This window comes from Notothenia rossii (assembly GCF_949606895.1).
Source record: "Notothenia rossii genome assembly, chromosome: 3".
NCBI classification, from domain to species: Eukaryota; Metazoa; Chordata; class Actinopteri; order Perciformes; family Nototheniidae; genus Notothenia; species Notothenia rossii.
Genome location: NC_136901.1, coordinates 75,903,451 through 75,924,737, shown reverse-complemented (window position 1 = coordinate 75,924,737; position 21,287 = coordinate 75,903,451). Strand labels below are relative to the sequence as shown.

Sequence of the window (21,287 nt, the reverse complement as noted above, 5' to 3'; positions counted from 1 at the left end):
CATCTTAAAGCAGGTATATAGCGCCACCTTGAGGTTTTCAAGAATACTCATTTAAAAAAGTACAAAATGGAAGGTTTCAAATTGAGCATATATCCTGTAGGCTATGCCTTTCCTATTAATTTCTTGTCTTGCATATCAATTCATGAAATTATTGTTTTTACTTGTATGTTTAGTTCTTGTGAGTATCCAGTCTATACTCTTCTTAAGACAGGGTGTCATGTTACCGACAAGTCAGTATTTCTTTTTTAAATAAACTTTTATATGAATTATTTGTTTTCCTTGCTTTGAAAAAAAGTTGCAACTACATTTCCTAATAAAGAACATATTCATTATGACCAAGATTGTCACATTTGCAGGGTTGTGAACATTTGGAAAACCGAGCACCAGAGTCTGTAGCTGTCTGTAAAATGTTCAAAGAGTTATTTATGTGACAATCTGTTACATGTTTATAAATAAAAAATGTAGATGTTTATAAGTTTACATATTGTACTTACAGCTTTAACCAGTCATAAGGTATCCCTGTGGTCACAACATTAACCTTAATTTTTACTTTCTTATTTCCTATTGGTATATTCGAAATCAGGGAGAAACCAAAGTAGTATAGTGTTGTAATAACAATTGAAAGTGTGGGAAACTTGAATAAAAAGCATCTGAAAGGAAAATGGATGTTCAGCACCGAGAACAGAGGAATGAGCCTAGACACTCAAACATACTTGAAAACAGAGGACATAAAGAGCAGTCATATGAACACACAAAGACAATAGCTCTCGTTTTCCCTCTCCTGGAAAGAGGGAAAACTTCTTTAATCAGAGTAAAAATTAATTATGCAATTTCTGAATGTGTATCTACAATCCAACTCCAAAATTAAATAAAGACAACCAGGCCAGGCAGCATAGCATATAAAACAGTTTATAGCGACAGCAGGAAACAAACAAAGTCGCTGAGAGGCCAAGGCTGGGCCTGTTTGCATAATGACACACTGAGATCAAAACTCTGTTGAATAATAATGAAAACTGAGATGATCAACTTATTTTCCTTAGACATAGACATTGTTATAATAATCAAAGCAATCATTAAACTTGCAGTCAACAAAAAGTACAACGACCCTGTGTCACCCTCTCTTCCACACAGACACACACCTCACCCAGGTCAACAGGATTATTATTCCCCTGAGTAATGCCCATAACCATGTGACCCAAAGCAACCAACCCATAGCGATCTAACAAATATCTTATAATAATACAAACCAGTACAAAACAAATGTGTATATTAAAAATGCACTAGTATGTATGTGTCATGGCTCCTACAGTTAATACACATTACTAAAACCCAATAAATCCAAGTTCAAAACATTAGCCAGAAGAGCCTTTACTAAAATAAATGTCCCAGAAAAACTATTTAACCTGAAAGAGAAAGTATTTCCTTCTGTATACCTGTCCAAACTACCTGCATGAAACTCAGACTTTATTCTGATGAAACATTTGACAGAAAGGGACATATAGTGAAAGACAGAGAGAAACCATGGTAGTAATGGTGTGAAGTTGATGAAAGTGTGAAGAAAAAACTAAACAAAAAGGTGCATCAGCTGTTCAGCACCAAGGACAGAGAAATGAGCCCAGCCATTTAAACATATTGGCCTGAAAACAGAGGAAAGTCAAAAGAGAAAATCACATGAACACACACACACACACACCCACACCCACACCCACACCCACACCCACACGCACACGCACACGCACACGCACACGCACACGCACACGCACACGCACACGCACGCACGCACGCACGCACGCGCGCACACACACACACACACACACACACACACACACAGATACAAAGGCTGTGTGTGTGTGTTTTTGTTTCTTAAGAACAAAGTCCACGACCCTTAAAAACTGCCTGCACTGTGACACTATGGACACTATGGACACTGGCTTTGAATATTCTACTTATTTCGTGCATATAAACTTATGTCTGATTTGTTTTAAATTGTGTGTTTTGTAACTGTGATGATACAGTCCATACTGTTGTTTAGACTTGTTCTACTATTTACTGTTTATATCATCTGATATTATCCTGTGCAGCCAACAATATAAATGAAATAAAAATACATCTACTTACTTGTATTGACTTGTTAGTAATGCTCCGAATTAGGATGTTTTCTATATTTCCCCACTGCTTTTCAAAGTAGTAAAACTACATTTGCGGAAATGACTATCGTCAAGATAAGCATCTGAAGGGTTGTAAAAATGTGGAATACAGCGCGCGTGGATCTTCAGTTGGATTAAACGGGGAAGTAGCTTTTTATATTTTAAAGGAAATTATTTATGAGGAACAATGAGACTCCACCTTTAAAGATTTAACAATTCACATGTTGTTATAGTTATATATTGTTTCCTTCATTTTAACCCAGTCATTAGGCTCTGTGAATGTTTTGATAACATTAACTTCATTTGGATTTCCTAAATTGCTTGGTTTATTTAAATGACTGCAGGGAGAGCTCAAAGTATTTTTAGTTTTAAGTTGTGGAGAAAACTAAACAAAAAGCCCATATCAGCTGTTCAGCACCAAGGACAATTAGCACACTGTCAAAAATGTCTGTCCGAAAACAGAGGACATAAAGAGCAGTGTCCTGTTCAACAAGAGATACCACAACCCTTAAAGTCAACCTGTACCAAGTGTACTATAGACGTGTCAAACACTGCAGATGTACAGAAAGTATGATGATTCAAGATGATCCCAAAGCTTGACCACACCATAAACAGTAAAAGATGCATTGATCCAGCCTCTGCCCTTTTGTACAAAGAGGCTGGATACCCTCCTTAATACCATCACTCATTAGAGATAAATCATACAGTTTTTCAATGTTTATCAACAAGACAACAACAGATGCATTAGATCCAGCTCTGATAACAATCTGAAAAACAACAAGACATGGGCAGCATAACCAGGAAAACAAATTAAGGCGCATCACTTTTAACATGGTAAACCCACAGAAAACAATGAGTTAGAAAAGACGTTACAAATACTAATAGACTAGAAAAACGATGTAAAGAAAGTCCCTTACTCTGTCAGCATGACCTGCCTAAACTACCTGTGTGCAACTGGGACTGCATATTGATGAACAAGTGATGTTCTGTCAAGTTAGAATCTGACAATCTATCATAATAGGTCTACTAAACACAACCAAGCCAGGATTCTCACAATGAAAAGACAGACTCAATAATATGTATTGTTTTTTTGTTGTTTTTCCTGTCAAAATGTTTTCCTCAAAGCAACAGTGGTTAGAAGAGAAAGCAATCAGCAGAACAATCTGAAGCGGTGTGGACTGGACTCAAATGCAAAACACACATAGCCTACTACTGGTTATGCTCTCATCCTAAATAACGAGGATTAGTAGCATCAGCAAGTCAGTAAATTGCCAGTTGTTCCGCTGTTAATGTATATAAAAAAAGATCTGCTGGATAATATTATAAGATTTATACTCTGGTCTCAAGAGTAAGATCAACGTGTACATGTATTTATGTGGCAGACACATTTGACCAAAGCAATGTGCAAATGACTTCCAATCCAATAACCCAAAAAGAATAGCCCAATGTCCCAGCTCAACATCAGCAATCAACTTAATTTATACTGAACAAAAGAGAACAAGACATCTCTAATAACAATCAGCCATATTACAATGACAACATTACAGATGATCTGAAAGATTTAGAAAGAACTACTTTTGATAATATGAAAACTCTGATGACTTTGAATAAAAACAAAACATTTCCATGACAAATTCACTCTCGTACAAATTATTTCTATGTTTCAAGAATCTATTCATTTACGTAACTTGATTGAAAACAAAAATGATCAAGTGATGTAAATTAACAACAAGCAAAACTCTAATCTAATAAACCTAAGGTTAGTTATTTACTGTATGAAAAAAAGGAACCGGTTGAAATAAAAGATTTCAAAATCTGAACAACAAGCTTGTTCAGGAAACAGAATGTTATAAAACACAAACCTTTGCAATAGCTGCTTAACACAGAAGGCACATGGACTGAAACAAGGGATACAAACACACAATGACAATAATGCCACACAACTGAAGAAGTATAAAAACAAATCCTTGAGTTTATCCAGCTATTTAATGTGCAATTAACTAAGAATAACATGTTTAAAGGAAACTGTGTTTGAATGTAGGCTATTTATTTATTGATAAAACATTTGACAAAAGTTTCTGTGCGTATATTTATACCTCTAAACAATACAAAGGATAAATTAATCCGAACAAAGCAGGGAAGAGCTACTTCAGGAGGATGAACACACATTTAATTATATGGGTGGTGTCCCTACCTCAGGAGAAGAATCACAATCTCCAAACACTTCAGCAAAGTCTGAAGGGCTTTTCCTCAGAGTCTGGTCAGCAGGCAGTGTGTTGTCATTATAAGATGACACAAACTTAAAGTCACTGGTTCTGGAACCTGTTGTCAGGTAGGCGTCATAATTGTAAGCGCTGCGTAAAGTTCCTGTTCCGTCAACATCTGCGTAATTAGGAGGGAGATAAGCGCTGGGGATGGCAACTGCTCCATCAAACAACAGTCTGGGCTTTCTCCTGCGACAAAACCTCACACCCAGGATGATGATGATGAAGGTAAGGAAAAAGGTGGACACGGACACAAGCGCTATGATCAGATAAGAGGTCAGTTTGGAGTTCTTCTCATCGTAAGACATATCCTTCAGTTCTGGCACCTCAGCCAAGTTATCAGAGATAAGTAAATACATGGAGCAGGTGGCAGAGAGAGAGGGCTGTCCGTTATCTTTCACTGACACAACAAGGTTCTGTTTCATGCTGTCAGACTCAGAAATGTCCCGCTGTGTCCTGATCTCTCCGCTGTGGAGACCAATAGTGAAAAGTCCCGGATCAGTGGATTTGACTATATGATAGGACAACCAGGCGTTCTGTCCGGAGTCCGCATCCACCGCGATCACTTTGGACACCAGAGAGCCTCCGTGTGCAGCTTTGGGGACCAGCTCGGTCATGAAGGAGTTGCCCTCCGGGGCGGGGTACAGTATCTGAGGAGAGTTGTCATTCACATCCGATATGAACACACTCACGGTCACGTTGCTGCTGAGCGGAGGAGAACCGTTGTCTCTGGCCATCACGTGCACTTTAAAACTCCTGAACTGTTCATAATCAAACGTCCTCAGAGCGTGGATCACCCCCGTGTCTCCGTTAACAAAGAGATAGGAGGACACCGGGGCATCGTTCACCTCACCGGGTAATATAGAATAAATCACGGTACCGTTTTGTCTCCAGTCGGGGTCTCGAGCAGTAACGGAACATAAAGTGGAGCCAGGTTTGTTGTTTTCAGTCACATATGCGCTGTAGGACTGCTCCTCAAACACAGGTGGGTTGTCGTTGATGTCTGCTACAGATAACTGAACAGTTTTGGAGGAGGACAGAGGGGGAGCGCCCTCGTCAGTGGCAGTGATTGTAATGTTGTAATCAGACACTAGTTCACGGTCCAGTTGTCCTGTGGTCATCAGAGAATAATAGTTTTTAATAGAAGGAACCAATTTAAAAGGGGCATTATTCCGAATTGAGCAGCGGACCAGTTGGTTATTTTCCGAATCTGCATCCTGCACGTTAATGATGCCCACCTCTGAACCAGGTGACACGTTCTCAGGCACTGGATTTGTCAGAGATTTCACATAGATTATAGGTGTGTTGTCATTAACATCTGTGACAGTAACTGTTACCTTTGTATAAGACGACAATCCCAAACCATCCTTTGCTTTAATGCGCAAATCATATGTCATCGCAGCCTCAAAGTCAATTGCATCATTCACTTTTATTTCACCGATTTTACGGTCAACACTAAACATTCTCTTTATATCTTCAGTCACGTGTCCAAATTCATACGTCACATCTCCGTTGACTCCCTCGTCTGCATCAGTAGCACTCACTGTGACAACTACAGTGTCTACAGGAGAGTTTTCAGGTAGACTTGCTTTATAGACGGCCTTGCTAAACACTGGGGCGTTATCATTAGCATCCAGCACAGTGACGTGTATGACTACAGTACCTGATCTCTGAGGAGAGCCTCCATCTAAAGCAGTGAGGAGCAAATGGATCTCTTGTTGTTTTTCCCGATCAAGTTCCTTTTCAAGAACAAGCTCTATTGAGTTTCCATCAACAGACAAAATGAAATTATTATTATTTTTGAGGCTGTACTGCTGAACTGAATTCTGCCCTACATCCGCATCGTGCGCCTCCTCCAGCACAAAACGAGCCCCCCTGTCTGCCGACTCTTGGATTTCTATATTTATTGATTCTTCTTGAAATTGTGGCGAGTTATCATTAATGTCTTGAACGTGTAGACTGAGCAGATGCAGTTCCAGGGGATTCTCCAAAACAATATCGCGTTTTATTACACACGACAGCTTTTCTCCACAAAGCTCCTCCCGGTCGATCCTGTCGGCAACAATTAAATCCCCGTTGCTGAGATTGATGTCACAATAACGTTTGCGGTTTCCTGTGGCATCAATGCGGACATTCCTTGTAGACAATTTACTCGATTCCAGGTTAAGATCCTTCGCTATATTCCCAATAACGGATCCACGCTTCATTTCCTCTTGAAAGGAATAGCTCACGTCCCCGTTCACGTGTTTCAACAATAGAAACAAAACGAAGTAGCTCAGTCTGAGCTCCATCATGACGATGTGTTTGTTAGAAATGAAACGGTTTTCGCTAAGATTGCAAATTCAACAGGGATCATCCAGAAAAATCAACAGAAAAACGATGGCACTTTAGTAACTCGGACTGCTTCCCCGGAACAACAGCAATTGAAAAATTACCCGTTCAGTTGTCTCATACCAAAGGGTGGAGAGGTAATTTTTCACGTATAGCCTGGCCAATAGCGACACCATGAGTGGAAAAAAGAAATAGACGCTATATTCTGGTAGTAAGATAGTTTTCAATATTTGAAAAAAACAAATGGCATCTCAAACTGATCAAGGAGCGATATCAATAGCATGTCACTTTCACACTGTCGCTCGCAACAAAAACGACGTAGGCCTACATGTAATTTGGAAAGAAAAAGTTTTAAGAAAGAAGGTAAATTCTCCTCATGAAATACAATTCCGCAAACATATGTCCCTGCCGGGTCACTGACCTGGTAGACAGAGGAACCCAAACAAATATGTTCTTATAATGCATCGAGATGCAAAGACAAAGAGTAAAAGATCCAAACAATCATATCTGTTGAAATGTGTAAATATACCATCAACCCTTATAAAAGTGAGCATACTGTTTACTGCAAATGAATGCTCACTCAAATTGCTGCCTAATGAAACAGACAGACAAACAGACAGACGGACAAAGCATGCAGGTAAAAGGTGGAAATAAATAAGGAAACTTAAATGCGTATTAGCATGCAAACAAGATCCCACTTCATTTATATTGTTGGCTTATTTTGTATGAGAAAAAAAGAGAGAGAGGCAAAACAATCAGATTCTTCCAAATAATATTTGGCTTGTCAATTTAACACACATAATAATAACTAAGGTGGGATGCAGTTATATTTGTTTACAAGTGCACAACATGTTAGTATGCCTTAACAGCTTCGATATCCCTAAATGTTATGTTCCTAACTCACACTGGTCAGTTTTTCCTCCCTAGATGTGCATCCTTCCCATTTCCACATGAATGAGATAGGATGGGATCATTTAAAGTTAAGACACTGTTGTTAAATATCCTCTTGTAAAACTATTTGTGTTCATAAATTATGTAATGGTTCCGATTGAAAGCATATGTAAGCTAATTATGAAAGCATTATGATCAATGACTTTAAACCTAATGGAGGATCATTTGACTTCAAAGACTAACTTAAAGCAATGTGTGCCTCCATTCATTAGACCAAAAGGTTGTTTATTTTATTACTGCATGGTAATGACTACAGATCGAATGGAATAATGACTGCATACTGAAGTTTTTTTTTGTCAACTTGGAGACAAAAACATCGCACATATTTCCCAGAAATAAATAAAGTATTTGTATGATCGAATCCACACAGTATACAAATAAAAAAGCAACATGTTGTAATTGTTGTTGGTCATTTAAACACTAATAAGCGAACATAAACATTTTGCAATAAAGTGTTATACATTGGGGCATATGTTCACTAATTTAACTCTTACATTTGACATACTTTTAAACAGGCTAACCACCAACTTTGAAATGCATCACTATAGACATGATCTACTTCTGAAATGAAAATCAAAACTGATTATGCTATGTGATGGTTGCAATTGTATGCCTTTAAATGTAGAGAGGATTCTTTTTCCCTCTCTTGTGCACTTTTGTGTACTCAATTATTACTGTCAGGAAAAGTTTAATTTATATATGACAATGTGCCTGACAATATCCCCCATACCTCAGACCAGTAAAGCAAATCCTTTGATGACGATAAATGTATTCTGGGAACACATAATGTATTCAGAGCACCTCATATTGAGAGTGCAAGTTTTTGAGCAAACGTTTTGTAATTAGGTTTTCACATGGACAACAAAATACAATATCTATCAAGTAAAATGCATTCATATGAAATCATACAAAAGCCTGGAAAATGATATTCCAAATTAGAACAATATGCTCAAGCAGAAAGGAAAGCATATGCAAAACCTTCAACTAATTGGTGCTCTTACACAGTGTCTCAATATCAAGTAGAAGTAATCAGCTCCAATGTATTTTATAAAGAAGTCCCATACGATTCAATCAAATAAGAGTAACACATAAATAAAATGCAGTGAACATCAAAATCAAATAACAATATCTAAGCAAGTTTAGATGAATGAAACTCAAAGAGGAAATCAAATCAAAACATATTTCCTTTTCTAAATTAGCCCTAAAAATAAAACCTACTGTCAAACCGATGTCAGAACCATGGACAGATTTAATAATGTCAAGGGATTCCTAGAGCATAAAGGGACATCATGGGGAGATAGAAGGCAAGTTAAGAAGAAGATACATTCCACAACATTTACCACCTAATGACATCTAACTAATTTAGAGACCATAATATTTTTTCAAAGAATACTCTAAATAAGTCTACATGACATCCATAGAATAGAAGTAGTGAGTAAATACAACTTTTTTCAGGATGATGAACACAACTATGATGATATAATACATGGCCCTACCTCAGGAGAAGAATCACAATCTCCAAACACTTCAGCAAAGTCTGAAGGGCTTTTCCTCAGACTCTGGTCAGCAGGCAGTGTGTTGTCATTGTAAGATGACACAAACTTAAAGTCACTGGTTCTAGAACCTGTTGTCAGGTAGGCGTCATAATTGTAAGCGCTGCGTAAAGTTCCTGTTCCGTCAACATCTGCGTAATTAGGAGGGAGATAAGCGCTGGGGATGGCGACTGCTCCATCAAACAACAGTCTGGGCTTTCTCCTGCGACAAAACCTCACTCCCAGGATGATGATGATGAAGGTGAGAAAAAAAGTGGACACGGACACCAGCGCAATGATCAGATAAGAGGTCAGTTTGGAATTCTTCTCATCATAAGACCTATCCTTCAGTTCTGGCACCTCAGCCAAGTTATCAGAGATAAGTAAATACATGGAGCAGGTGGCAGAGAGAGAGGGCTGTCCGTTATCTTTCACTGACACAATAAGGTTCTGTTTCATGCTGTCAGACTCAGAAATGTCCCGCTGTGTCCTGATCTCTCCGCTGTGGAGACCAATAATGAAAAGTCCCGGATCAGTGGATTTGACTATATGATAGGACAGCCAGGCGTTCTGTCCGGAGTCTGCGTCCACCGCGATCACTTTTGACACCAGAGAGCCTACGTGTGATGCTTTGGGGACCAGCTCGGTCATGAAGGAGTTGCCCTCCGGGGCGGGGTACAGTATCTGAGGAGAGTTGTCATTCACATCCGATATGAACACACTGACGGTCACGTTGCTGCTGAGCGGAGGAGAACCGTTGTCTCTGGCCATCACGTGCACTTTAAAACTCCTGAACTGTTCATAATCAAACGACCTCACAGCGTGGATCACCCCCGTGTCTCCGTTAACAGACAGATAGGAGGACACCGGGGCACCGTTCACCTCACCGGGTAACAGAGAATAAATCACGGTACCGTTTTGTCTCCAGTCGGGGTCTCGAGCTGTAACGGAACATAAAGTGGAGCCAGGTTTGTTGTTTTCAGTCACATATGTGCTGTAGGACTGCTCCTCAAACACAGGTGGGTTGTCGTTGATGTCTGCTACAGATAACTGAACAGTTTTAGAGGAGGACAGAGGGGGTGAGCCCTCGTCAGTGGCAGTGATTGTAATGTTGTAATCAGACACTAGTTCACGGTCCAGTTGTCCTGTGGTCACCAGAGAATAATAGTTTTTAATAGAAGGAACCAATTTAAAAGGGACGTTTTGCTGAATGGAGCAGCGGACCTGTCCGTTAGTCTCAGAGTCTCTATCCTGCACGTTAATGATGCCCACCTCTGAACCTGGTGACACGTTCTCAGGTATGGGTTTAGTCAGGGATTTGAGGTATATTACAGGAGCATTATCATTCACATCAGTGATGTCAATTATCACTTTTGCTTCGGAAGAGAGGCCATAACCATCTTTGGCCTCAACCATAACTTCATAATTTGATCCCTCTTCATAATCAATGTTACCTGTCACAAATATTTCTCCAGTTTTCTCATCTATTAAAAATAGCTTTTGTGATTTATCAGAGAGTCGGCTAAATTCATACCTAACCTCTCCGTTTACCCCTTCGTCTGCGTCTGAGGCACTTACAGTGATAACTGGGGTTTTCATAGGTGAGTTTTCTGGTAACGTGCCCATATATACAGACTCAGTGAAAACTGGGGAGTTATCATTAGCATCAAGTACAATGACGTGTATGACTACAGTCCCGGATCTCTGAGGAGAGCCGCCATCCAAAGCTGTGAGCAATAATTTCATTTCCTGCTGCTCCTCTCGGTCCAACTCTTTATCTAAAACCAACTCACCATATTTTCTTCCAGCATTTGTTGTTTGAATATTGAACACAAAGTGAGGGTTTTGCTGCAAAATGTAGCTTTCAGCTGAGTTCTTTCCTATGTCTGCATCGTGAGCTGCATTTATGCGATACCTAGCTCCTTTGTCAGCGGACTCACCTATTTCCAGTTTTACAATATCCTTCGGGAAAATTGGTGAATTGTCGTTTATATCTTGCACCTGCAGGGACAACCGGTGTAACTCCAATGGACTCTCTAACAGCAAGTCAAATTTAAGAACACACGAAGGCTTTTCTCCACAATGCTCCTCTCTGTCGATCCTTTCCTCAACGATTAAATCTCCACTTCGAAGGTTAATTCCACAATAATGTCGGTCGGTTTTTTCCATATCGACACGAGCTTTTCGAGCAGAGAGTCTTCCCACCTCCAGTCCCAGATCCTTGGCGATATTTCCAATAACAGATCCGCGCTTGAGCTCCTCCTGTACAGAATAGCTCAGGTCTCCGTGTGCGCATTGCAACGCAACAAAGAAAAACACAAAGCCGTAGCTTTGAAAAACGCTCCGTCTATTCCTCATCCTCAGGCAGTACTACACAAATTAAGACAAGTCGATATCAAGTTGATAATATGTGCCCTACAAGCATAAGTGTCGTCAGTGTTGAAAGATATAGAACACAGAGGTGGTCGAAGCAAATAATGGGTGTTAAAAAAGGCAGGCTCAACGCTTGTATCCTTAGCTGGTCTATAGTGCCACCGTGAGCCAACATAGAATATAACAGCTTTAGAGAACTGCTCTGCTGCATATTGTCTTAACATATCACTAACTCACCTGGATATTTACTTTCATAAAAAGGCATTATATATTGTTATTTAATACAACTCTTAATAAGGCACTTTCATGTTGTTTAACTTTTCGTTAAGATAAGAATGATTATTGTTATCTGAGTTTTAAAGCTTTCAAACAATACTATTTCTGCTAGTAATCCACACACAGCTCTTCATATTAATAGAAATAAGACAACACTCCGCACGATGTCGGAACACAGATCAAGTAATTCATTGTTGCCCGCTTAATACTCAAACTGTTGATTACAAAAGCAAGTATGTCTCTCTCTTCTCTCCCTGTGAAATAAAACGAAGAACAATGCCTTTGTCGTCAAAAATGTAAAGATCTGCCTCAAGGTTTCTCCAAAGACCTCTTGAATACATTTATTAAATTTAATTTAATTATATGAGATTCATAGGAAAGTCAATGCAAAATAACAGAGCAACAATTTTACAAATATTGTTGTCTTTACATTCACAATGAGATTTAAAATTAAAGGGATGGCAATATTACTGCACTGAAAATAAGGCAATAAATGGAATTCCTTAGACAATGAGATTAATTGACAAAGAAGCCATTTCGATCACCAATACATATATATTGATGTGCTAATTTACTTTTTTTACTTGTCTGTTTTTAGAGCACCAAAACTATCACTCAAATCCCTGATTTTGAGGATAAAATACATGGGCATCTGTAAAACCAATTTATAAGTAATGTGTCCTTTAGCCAACCCAGTATAACGGCCAGAAGTATATATGTCACATTGGTCCACGCTGGGAGACGTCAGGGTGACACGGTTTCACCCCCTCAGAGCGTCACAGTGACACGGTATTGTTAACATGGCCCACCAGTGCAGAAATACCCGGATGTTGACAAGCAAGCCTCTATTACAACTTTTGGTTCAATAACACACATCTTTGTGGAAAATACGAAGATGTTTTCATTTCTTTTCAAGGAAATGTATACATACACATTTCCTTGACTGAAAAAATCTCTCAACAAAATTATATAATGTATATATAGTATTAAATAAATGTACTTGAACAAAACAATACAACAAAATACAACCCCTCTGAGGGGGTGAAACCGTGTCATCCTGACGTCCCAGCATGGACCATGGTGACATATACATGTCTGGCCGTGATACTGGGTTGCATTTTGCTGTTTAAAAACAAATAAAACGAATAAAAGGGGTGGGCTGCTTTTGACAGATATAAATGTTTTCAATAATAAGGAATTTATTTAAAAAAAGCCTCTACTTCAATCACCAAATTATTTGAAATGCCTGCTTACGGTAGACACTTTGGTGTCAAATATTGATGCATCATTAAGACCTTTGAGTGCATCAAGTAAGCTCTTAGTTACTTGTACAGTGTCATTACTTTTATCGATATTACATTGTCTTAAATTGTCGTTTAAAGAAAAAACGGCAAAAATGTATCTGAACGGCTCGGATCAGATGGTGCAAATATGTCAAAATTAGGTAACAATAATTCCTACCTCAGGAGAAGACTCACAGTCTCCAAACACTTCAGCAAAGTCTGAAGGGCTTTTCCTCAGAGTCTGGTCAGCAGGCAGTGTGTTGTCATTGTAAGATGACACAAACTTAAAGTCACTGGTTCTGGAACCTGTTGTCAGGTAGGCGTCATAATTGTAAGCGCTGCGTAAAGTTCCTGTTCCGTCAACATCTGCGTAATTAGGAGGGAGATAAGCGCTGGGGATGGCGACTGCTCCATCAAACAACAGTCTGGGCTTTCTCCTGCGACAAAACCTCACTCCCAGGATGATGATGATGAAGGTGAGAAAAAAAGTGGACACGGACACCAGCGCAATGATCAGATAAGAGGTCAGTTTGGAATTCTTCTCATCATAAGTCATATCCTTCAGTTCTGGCACCTCAGCCAAGTTATCAGAGATAAGTAAATACATGGAGCAGGTGGCAGAGAGAGAGGGGTGTCCATTATCTTTCACTGACACAATAAGGTTCTGTTTCATGTTGTCAGACTCAGAAATGTCCCGCTGTGTCCTGATCTCTCCGCTGTGGAGACCAATAGTGAAAAGTCCCGGGTCAGTGGATTTGACTATATGATAGGACAGCCAGGCGTTCTGTCCGGAGTCCGCGTCCACCGCGATCACTTTGGACACCAGAGAGCCTCCGTGTGCAGCTTTGGGGACCAGCTCGGTCATGAAGGAGTTGCCCTCCGGGGAGGGGTACAGTATCTGAGGAGAGTTGTCATTCACATCCGATATGAACACACTGACGGTCACGTTGCTGCTGAGCGGAGGAGAACCGTTGTCCCTGGCGATCACGTGGATTTTAAAACTCCTGAACTGTTCATAATCAAACGTCCTCACAGTGTGGATCACCCCTGTGTCTCCATTAACAGACAGATAGGAGGACACCGGGGCACCGTTCACCTCACCGGGTAACAGAGAATAAATCACGGTACCGTTTTGTCTCCAGTCGGGGTCTTGAGCAGTAACGGAACATAAAGTGGAGCCAGGTTGGTTGTTTTCTGTCACATGTGCGCTGTAGGACTGCTCCTCAAACACAGGTGGGTGGTCGTTGATGTCTGCTACAGATAACTGAACAGTTTTAGAGGAAGACAGAGGGGGAGAGCCCTCGTCAGTGGCAGTGATTGTAATGTTGTAATCAGACACTAGTTCACGGTCCAGTTGTCCCGTGGTCAACAGAGAATAATAGTTTTTAATAGAAGGAACCAACTTAAAAGGGACGTTTTGTTGAATGGAGCAGCGGACCTGTCTGTTATTCTCAGAGTCTCTATCCTGCACGTTAATGATGCCCACCTCTGCACCAGGTGACACGTTCTCAGGTATGGGGTTATTCAGGGATTTTAAATATATCACTGGGGCGTTGTCATTTACATCAGTGATGTCAATTATCACTTTTGCTTCGGAAGAGAGGCCATAACCATCTTTGGCCTCAACCATAACTTCATAATTTGATCCCTCTTCATAATCAATGCCACCTGTCACAAATATTTCTCCAGTTTTCTCATCAAGAAAAAAAAGCTTTCGTGATTTATCAGAGAGTCGGCTAAATTCATACCTAACCTCTCCGTTCACCCCTTCGTCTGCGTCTGATGCACTTACAGTGATAACTGGGGTTTTCATAGGTGAGTTTTCTGCTAACGAGCCCTTATATACAGACTCAGTGAAAATTGGCGAGTTATCATTAGCATCAAGTACAATGACGTGTATGACTACAGTCCCGGATCTCTGAGGAGAGCCTCCATCCAAAGCTGTGAGCAATAATTTCATTTCCTGCTGCTCCTCTCGGTCTAACTCTTTATCTAAAACCAACTCACCATATTTACTGCCTGCATTTGTTGTCTGAATATTGAACACAAAGTGAGGGTTTTGCTGCAAAATGTAGCTTTCAACTGAGTTCTTTCCTATGTCTGCATCGTGAGCTGCATTTATGCGATACCTAGCTCCTTTAACAGCGGACTCATGTATTTCCAGTTTTACAATATCCTTCGGGAAAATTGGTGAATTGTCGTTTATATCTTGCACCTGCAGAGACAACCGGTGTAACTCCAATGGACTCTCTAACAGCAAGTCAAATTTAAGAACACACGAAGGCTTTTCTCCACAATGCTCCTCTCTGTCGATCCTTTCCTCAACGATTAAATCTCCACTACGAAGGTTAATTCCGCAATAATGTCTGTCGTTTTGTTCCATATCGACACGAGCTTTGCGAGCAGACAGTCTTCCCACCTCGAGTCCCAGATCCTTGGCGATATTTCCAATAACAGATCCGCGCTTGACCTCCTCCTGTACAGAATAGCTCAGGTCTCCGTGTGCGCATTGCAGCGCAACAAAGAAAAACACAAAGCTGTAGCTTTGAAAAACGTTCTGTCTATTCCTCATCCTCAGGCAGTACTACACAAATCAACACAAGTCGATATCAAGTTGATAATATGTGCCCTACAAGCATAAGTGTCGTCAGTGTTGAAAAATATACAGAATACAGGGGTGGTCGAAGCAAATAATGGGTGTTAAAAAAGGCAGGCTCAAAGCTTGTATCCTTAGCTGGTCTATAGTGCCACCGTGAGCCAACATAGAATATAACAGCTTTAGAGAACTGCTCTGCTGCATATTGTCTTAACATATCACTAAGTCACCTGGATATTTACTTTAATAAAAAGGCATTATATAAGTTATTTAATACAACTTTTAATAAGGCACTTTCAAGTTGTTTAACTTTTCGTTAAGATAAGTAAGATGATTGTTATCTGTGTTTTAAAGCTTTCAAACAATACTATTTCTGCTCATAGTAATCCACACCCAGCTCTTCGTAGTAATAGAAATAAGACAACACTCCACACGATATTGGAACACAGATCAAGTAATTCATTGTTGCCCGATTAATACTCAAACTTTTCATTAGAAAGGCAAGTGTCTATCTCTCTCCCTCTGAAATAAAATGAAGTATAATGCTTTTGTCGTCAAAAATGTAAAGATCTGCCTCCAGCTTTCTCCAAAGACCTCTTGAATCAAATCTAATTAAATTATATGAGATTCATAGGGAACCTAATGAAAAATAACAGAGCAACAGTTTGCCTTTTATGTTGCACTGGTGTAACAAATATTGTTGTCTTTACATTCACAATGAGATTTAAAATTAAAGGGATGACAATATTACTGCACTGAAAATAAGGCAATCAATGGAATCCCTTAGACAATGAGATTAATTGACAAACAAGCAATTTCGATCACCGATACATATTGATGTGCTAATTTACTTTTTTTACTTGTGTGTTTTTAATCTAGATCACCAAAACTATCACTCAAATCCCTGATTTTGAGGATAAAATAGAACACGGGCATCTGGAAAAGCAATTTATAAGTAATGTGTCCTTTAGCCAACCCAGTATCACGCCCAGACGTATGTCACGTTGGTCCACGCTGGGAGACGTCAGGATGACACGATTTCAACCCCTCAGAGAGTCAGTGACACGGTATTGTTAACATGGCCCACCAGTGCAAAAATACCCGGATGTTGACAAGCAAGCCTCTATTACGACTTTTGGTTCACTATAACACACATTTTTGTGGAAAATACGAAGATTTCTTCAGTTCTTGTCAAGGAAATAAATGTATATATACACATTTCCATGACTGAAAAAATCTTAGTATTCTCCACAAAACTATATTGTATATGTGACCTGCCCCACCGGGGGGGGGGGGGGGCAGCGTTAATAAAGGGGGTTAGGATACTTAACGCTAACCTGGGTTCCCCAATTCGAGCCCTTAGGACAAGTCACGCAGATAAGAGTAAAAAGATGGACAGGGACGCAGCCTCAAGTTCAAATGTTTAAAAACGTTTTTTATATAAATAATCAGGTAAAAAGTTCAGTATTATAAAATGCAGATTAAAACTCGTTCAGCTTCCACAGTCGACACACCTAAGTCCCACGATTGAAGGCTGGCTCTGACAAGGAGATAATAACTATAAAGATTATAATATCACATATATAGTGCTAGTTAAATAGTTAAAAAGTGATTCTTCTGGCCAACTGCTGAGGGTTTCCCCAAAATCACAATATCACCACGTGTAGCTGCCTTCAATTAACACTCACTGCAAATCACCCATATACCTATCTGCATGCAAAAAGTGCCCATCAAACCACATGCTCCACTCCACAGTATGGCCAGGATCGTCACTGAAGAAGGATAAACACAGAGACAGTATTAGACCTTGTGGGACAGGGTGGGTCGTTACAAGGAGTGTGATGTAGCTGTAAAGACGTAATCACTAGTTTTTACACAATACAACAAACTAGTCAATCAGCAACACATAGAAGGCAGGCACATCAATACTTAGGCAACAAATAGCCTGTAGGCATGGTAAAATACAGCTAGAACCTAAGATCAAGAAAAGGAAAGGCAAAACAGTAGCAAACTAATCCTAAAATAAATGAAGAAAGGAGATTAGAAATTGTATTAAGACGAATGTCCGTCAATGTAGCCTACATACAATTAATATCCTACCTCTGATGCAAACGCATCAACTCAAATATCGCCTCACTGGACACCTCTGCAACGGTGATTCTCTACACAGTCTCTGCTGCAGGGCTGTCAAGAAGCCTGGCGTTTACAGGCCACATGTTAACATTTTAGTGGCACACTGAATGTTACAAGTCCTAACAGCAACTTCATATAGGGGGAATACACGCCTATCAGCCAGACAACGATGACCGGAACAAGAACACACTCATAATAGTCACAGCTGATTTGGTTGCGGTGTCAGTGGTCATTTAAAGTGTAGCGGGAGGTGCTGAACTACGTACGGCTGCGGCGTTTTCCTTATATGGAAGGGCCAGCTGACTAAAGAAGGGGCAGTGGCGGACCAGCCACGTGACAAAATGATCTGCTAATCCAGAAAACAGTAGCGCCGGCTACATATACATAGTATATATACATTTCCTTGACCGAAACAATACCAAGAAATACAACCCCTCTGGCGGGGTGAAACCGTGTCATCATGATGTCTCCCAGCGTGGACCAATGTGACATATACTATACACGTCTGGCCGTGATACTTGGTTGCTTTTAGCTGTTTAAAAACAAATAAAACGAATAAAAGGGATGGGCTGCTTTTGACAGAAATAAATGTTTTCAATAATAATGAATTTATTTTAATAAAACCTCTACTTCAATCACAAAATTATTTGAAACGCCTGCTTACGGTACACTTTGCTGTCAAATATTGATGCATCATTAAGCCCTTTGAGTGCATCAAGTAAAGCTCTTAGTTACTTGTACAGTGTCATTAATTTGATCGATATTACATTGTCTTAAATTGTCATTTAAAGAAAAAGAACGGCAACATTTTATCTGAACAGCTTGGTTCACATGATGCAAATATGTCAACATTAGGTGACAACAATTCATACCTCAGGAGAAGAATCACAATCTCCAAACACTTCAGCAAAGTCTGAAGGGCTTTTCCTCAGAGTCTGGTCAGCAGGCAGTGTGTTGTCATTGTAAGATGACACAAACTTAAAGTCACTGGTTCTAGAACCTGTTGTCAGGTAGGCGTCATAATTGTAAGCGCTGCGTAAAGTTCCTGTTCCGTCAACATCTGCGTAATTAGGAGGGAGATAAGCGCTGGGTATGGCAACTGCTCCATCAAACAACAGTCTGGGCTTTCTCCTGCGACAAAACCTCACACCCAGGATGATGATGATGAAGGTGAGAAAAAAGGTGGACACTGACACCAGCGCGATGATCAGATAAGAGGTCAGTTTGGAGTTCTTCTCATCATAAGAAATGTCCTTCAGTTCTGGCACCTCAGCCAAGTTATCAGATATAAGTAAATACATGGAGCAGGTGGCAGAGAGAGAGGGCTGTCCGTTATCTTTCACTGACACAATAAGGTTCTGTTTCATGCTGTCAGACTCAGAAATGTCCCGCTGTGTCCTGATCTCTCCGCTGTGGAGACCAATAGTGAAAAGTCCCGGATCAGTGGATTTGACTATATGATAGGACAGCCAGGCGTTCTGTCCGGAGTCCGCGTCCACCGCGATCACTTTGGACACAAGAGAGCCTCCGTGTGCAGCTTTGGGGACCAGCTCGGTCATGAAGGAGTTGCCCTCCGGGGCGGGGTACAGTATCTGAGGAGAGTTGTCATTCACATCCGATATGAACACACTGACGGTCACGTTGATGCTGAGCGGAGGAGAACCGTTGTCTCTGGCCATCACGTGGACTTTAAAACTCCTAAACTGTTCATAATCAAACGACCTGACAGCGTGCATCACCCCCGTGTCTCCGTTAACAGACAGATAGGAGGACAACGGGGCACTGTTCACCTCACCGGGTAACATAGAATAAATCACGGTACCGTTTTGTCTCCAGTCGGGGTCTCGAGCCGTAACGGAACATAGAGTGGAGCCAGGTTTGTTGTTTTCAGTCACATATGCGCAGTAGGACTGCTCCTCAAACACAGGTGGGTTGTCGTTGATGTCTGCTACAGATAACTGAACAGTTTTAGAGGAGGACAGAGGGGGAGAGCCTTCGTCAGTGGCAGTGATTGTAATGTTGTAATCAGACACAAGTTCACGGTCCAATTGTCCTGTGGTCACCAGAGAATAATAGTTTTTAATAGAAGGAACCAACTTAAAAGGGACGTTTTGCTGAATGGAGCAGCGGACCTGTCTGTTATCCTCAGAGTCTCTATCCTGCACGTTAATGATGCCCACCTCTGCACCAGGTGACACGTTTTCAGGTATGGGGTTAGTCAGAGATGTTAAATAGACTGTAGGGGCGTTATCATTAACATCTGTAATTTCAATCAGTAACGTTGCGTAAGAAACTAATCCTAGACCATCTTTTGCGCTTATTTGCATTTCATAGGATGCCACTTTCTCATAATCAATATGTTCAGCTACTCTCACCTCTCCCAATTTAGGGTGTAAAGAAAACACGTTGCTATTTTCATCTGAAACATGGTCAAATCCATATGTAATTTCGCTATTTAAACCTTCGTCTGCATCAGTTGCACTCACTGTGATCACCAATGTATCCAGAGGAGAGTTTTCAGGCAGACTGGCTTTATACACGGTCTGTGTAAACACTGGGACATTATCATTAGCATCCAGCACAGTGACATGAATGACTACGGTACCTGATTTCTGAGGAGAGCCTCCATCAAATGCGGTAAGCAATAACATGATATCGTTGTTATCCTCTCTGTCTAATTCTTTATCTAAAACTAATTCGCAGTACTTTCGTCCGCCTGATTTAGCCTTAACATTTAATTTGAAATGATCGTTCTGCTGAAGTGTGTAGCTTTGAACAGTATTTTCTCCAATGTCTCCATCATGCGCCTCCCCTAGGAGAAAATGTGCACCTTTGACCGCTGATTCACGAATTTCAAAATGAAGTGACTCCTCTTTAAATTGCGGTGAATTGTCATTAATATCTTGAACGTGAATACTAATGCGGTGCAGTTCTAGCGGATTTTCAAGCACGAGTTCCTGTTTTATAACACACGAAGCCCTTTTGGAACAGAGCCCCTCTCTGTCAATCCTTTCCTGTACGATCAAATCTCCGGTGTTGAGATTTACACCGCAGTACTTGACGTTATCATCTTCAGCGTTGATACGGGCCTTGCGAGCAGACAATTTGCCCAAATCAAGGCCCATATCTTTAGCAATATTTCCAATTACAGATCCACGTTTCATCTCCTCCGGGATAGAGTAGCTCACGTCTCCATTGACGTGGTGGAGGCGAAGAAAAATAAAAGCAAGGCCGTGGAGCAGCGCAAATCTGCTGCACCCCATTGTCACTGCGAGGATGAACGCTACTGTTACAAAGTATTCCCAAAATGATCAAAGACACAGCTGTGACTTTCTCCAGTAAATATAGACTCTGCGGTCTTATCACGAAGCGTTTTTGTCAACCAGTGTTAAAACCACAAT

General features: G+C 40.5%; 4 protein-coding genes across 4 annotated transcripts; all 4 read right to left on the bottom strand.

Moving 5' to 3' along the window:
- Positions 1-1,807: 1,807 nt before the first annotated feature.
- On the bottom strand, positions 1,808-6,811 carry LOC307031526 (protocadherin gamma-A11-like). Its single transcript, XM_079668718.1, has one exon. It carries the CDS (start codon positions 6,703-6,705, stop codon positions 4,321-4,323), a length of 2,385 nt encoding a protein of 794 aa, XP_079524844.1. The 5' UTR covers positions 6,706-6,811; the 3' UTR covers positions 1,808-4,320.
- Positions 6,812-9,162: 2,351 nt separating this feature from the next.
- On the bottom strand, positions 9,163-11,779 carry LOC307033045 (protocadherin beta-15-like; the record flags this gene model as incomplete). The annotated part of the gene is made up of 1 exon (XM_079671314.1): positions 9,163-11,779. The coding sequence occupies exon 1, from the start codon at positions 11,581-11,583 to the stop codon at positions 9,163-9,165; it is 2,421 nt and encodes an 806-aa protein (XP_079527440.1). The 5' UTR covers positions 11,584-11,779.
- Positions 11,780-13,314: 1,535 nt separating this feature from the next.
- Positions 13,315-15,813, bottom strand: LOC307031511 (protocadherin beta-15-like; the record flags this gene model as incomplete). The annotated part of the gene is made up of 1 exon (XM_079668700.1): positions 13,315-15,813. Exon 1 carries the CDS (start codon positions 15,727-15,729, stop codon positions 13,315-13,317), a length of 2,415 nt encoding a protein of 804 aa, XP_079524826.1. The 5' UTR covers positions 15,730-15,813.
- Positions 15,814-18,752: 2,939 nt separating this feature from the next.
- On the bottom strand, positions 18,753-21,243 carry LOC307031522 (protocadherin beta-16-like; the record flags this gene model as incomplete). The annotated part of the gene is made up of 1 exon (XM_079668709.1): positions 18,753-21,243. The coding sequence occupies exon 1, from the start codon at positions 21,147-21,149 to the stop codon at positions 18,753-18,755; it is 2,397 nt and encodes a 798-aa protein (XP_079524835.1). The 5' UTR covers positions 21,150-21,243.
- Between the last annotated feature and the right edge of the window lie 44 nt (positions 21,244-21,287).

What these genes read in the sequence shown, in the direction of transcription:
- LOC307031526 (XM_079668718.1), bottom strand. Translation starts at nt 6,705, where the DNA reads ATGATGGAGCTCAGACTGAGCTACTTCGTTTTGTTTCTATTGTTGAAA.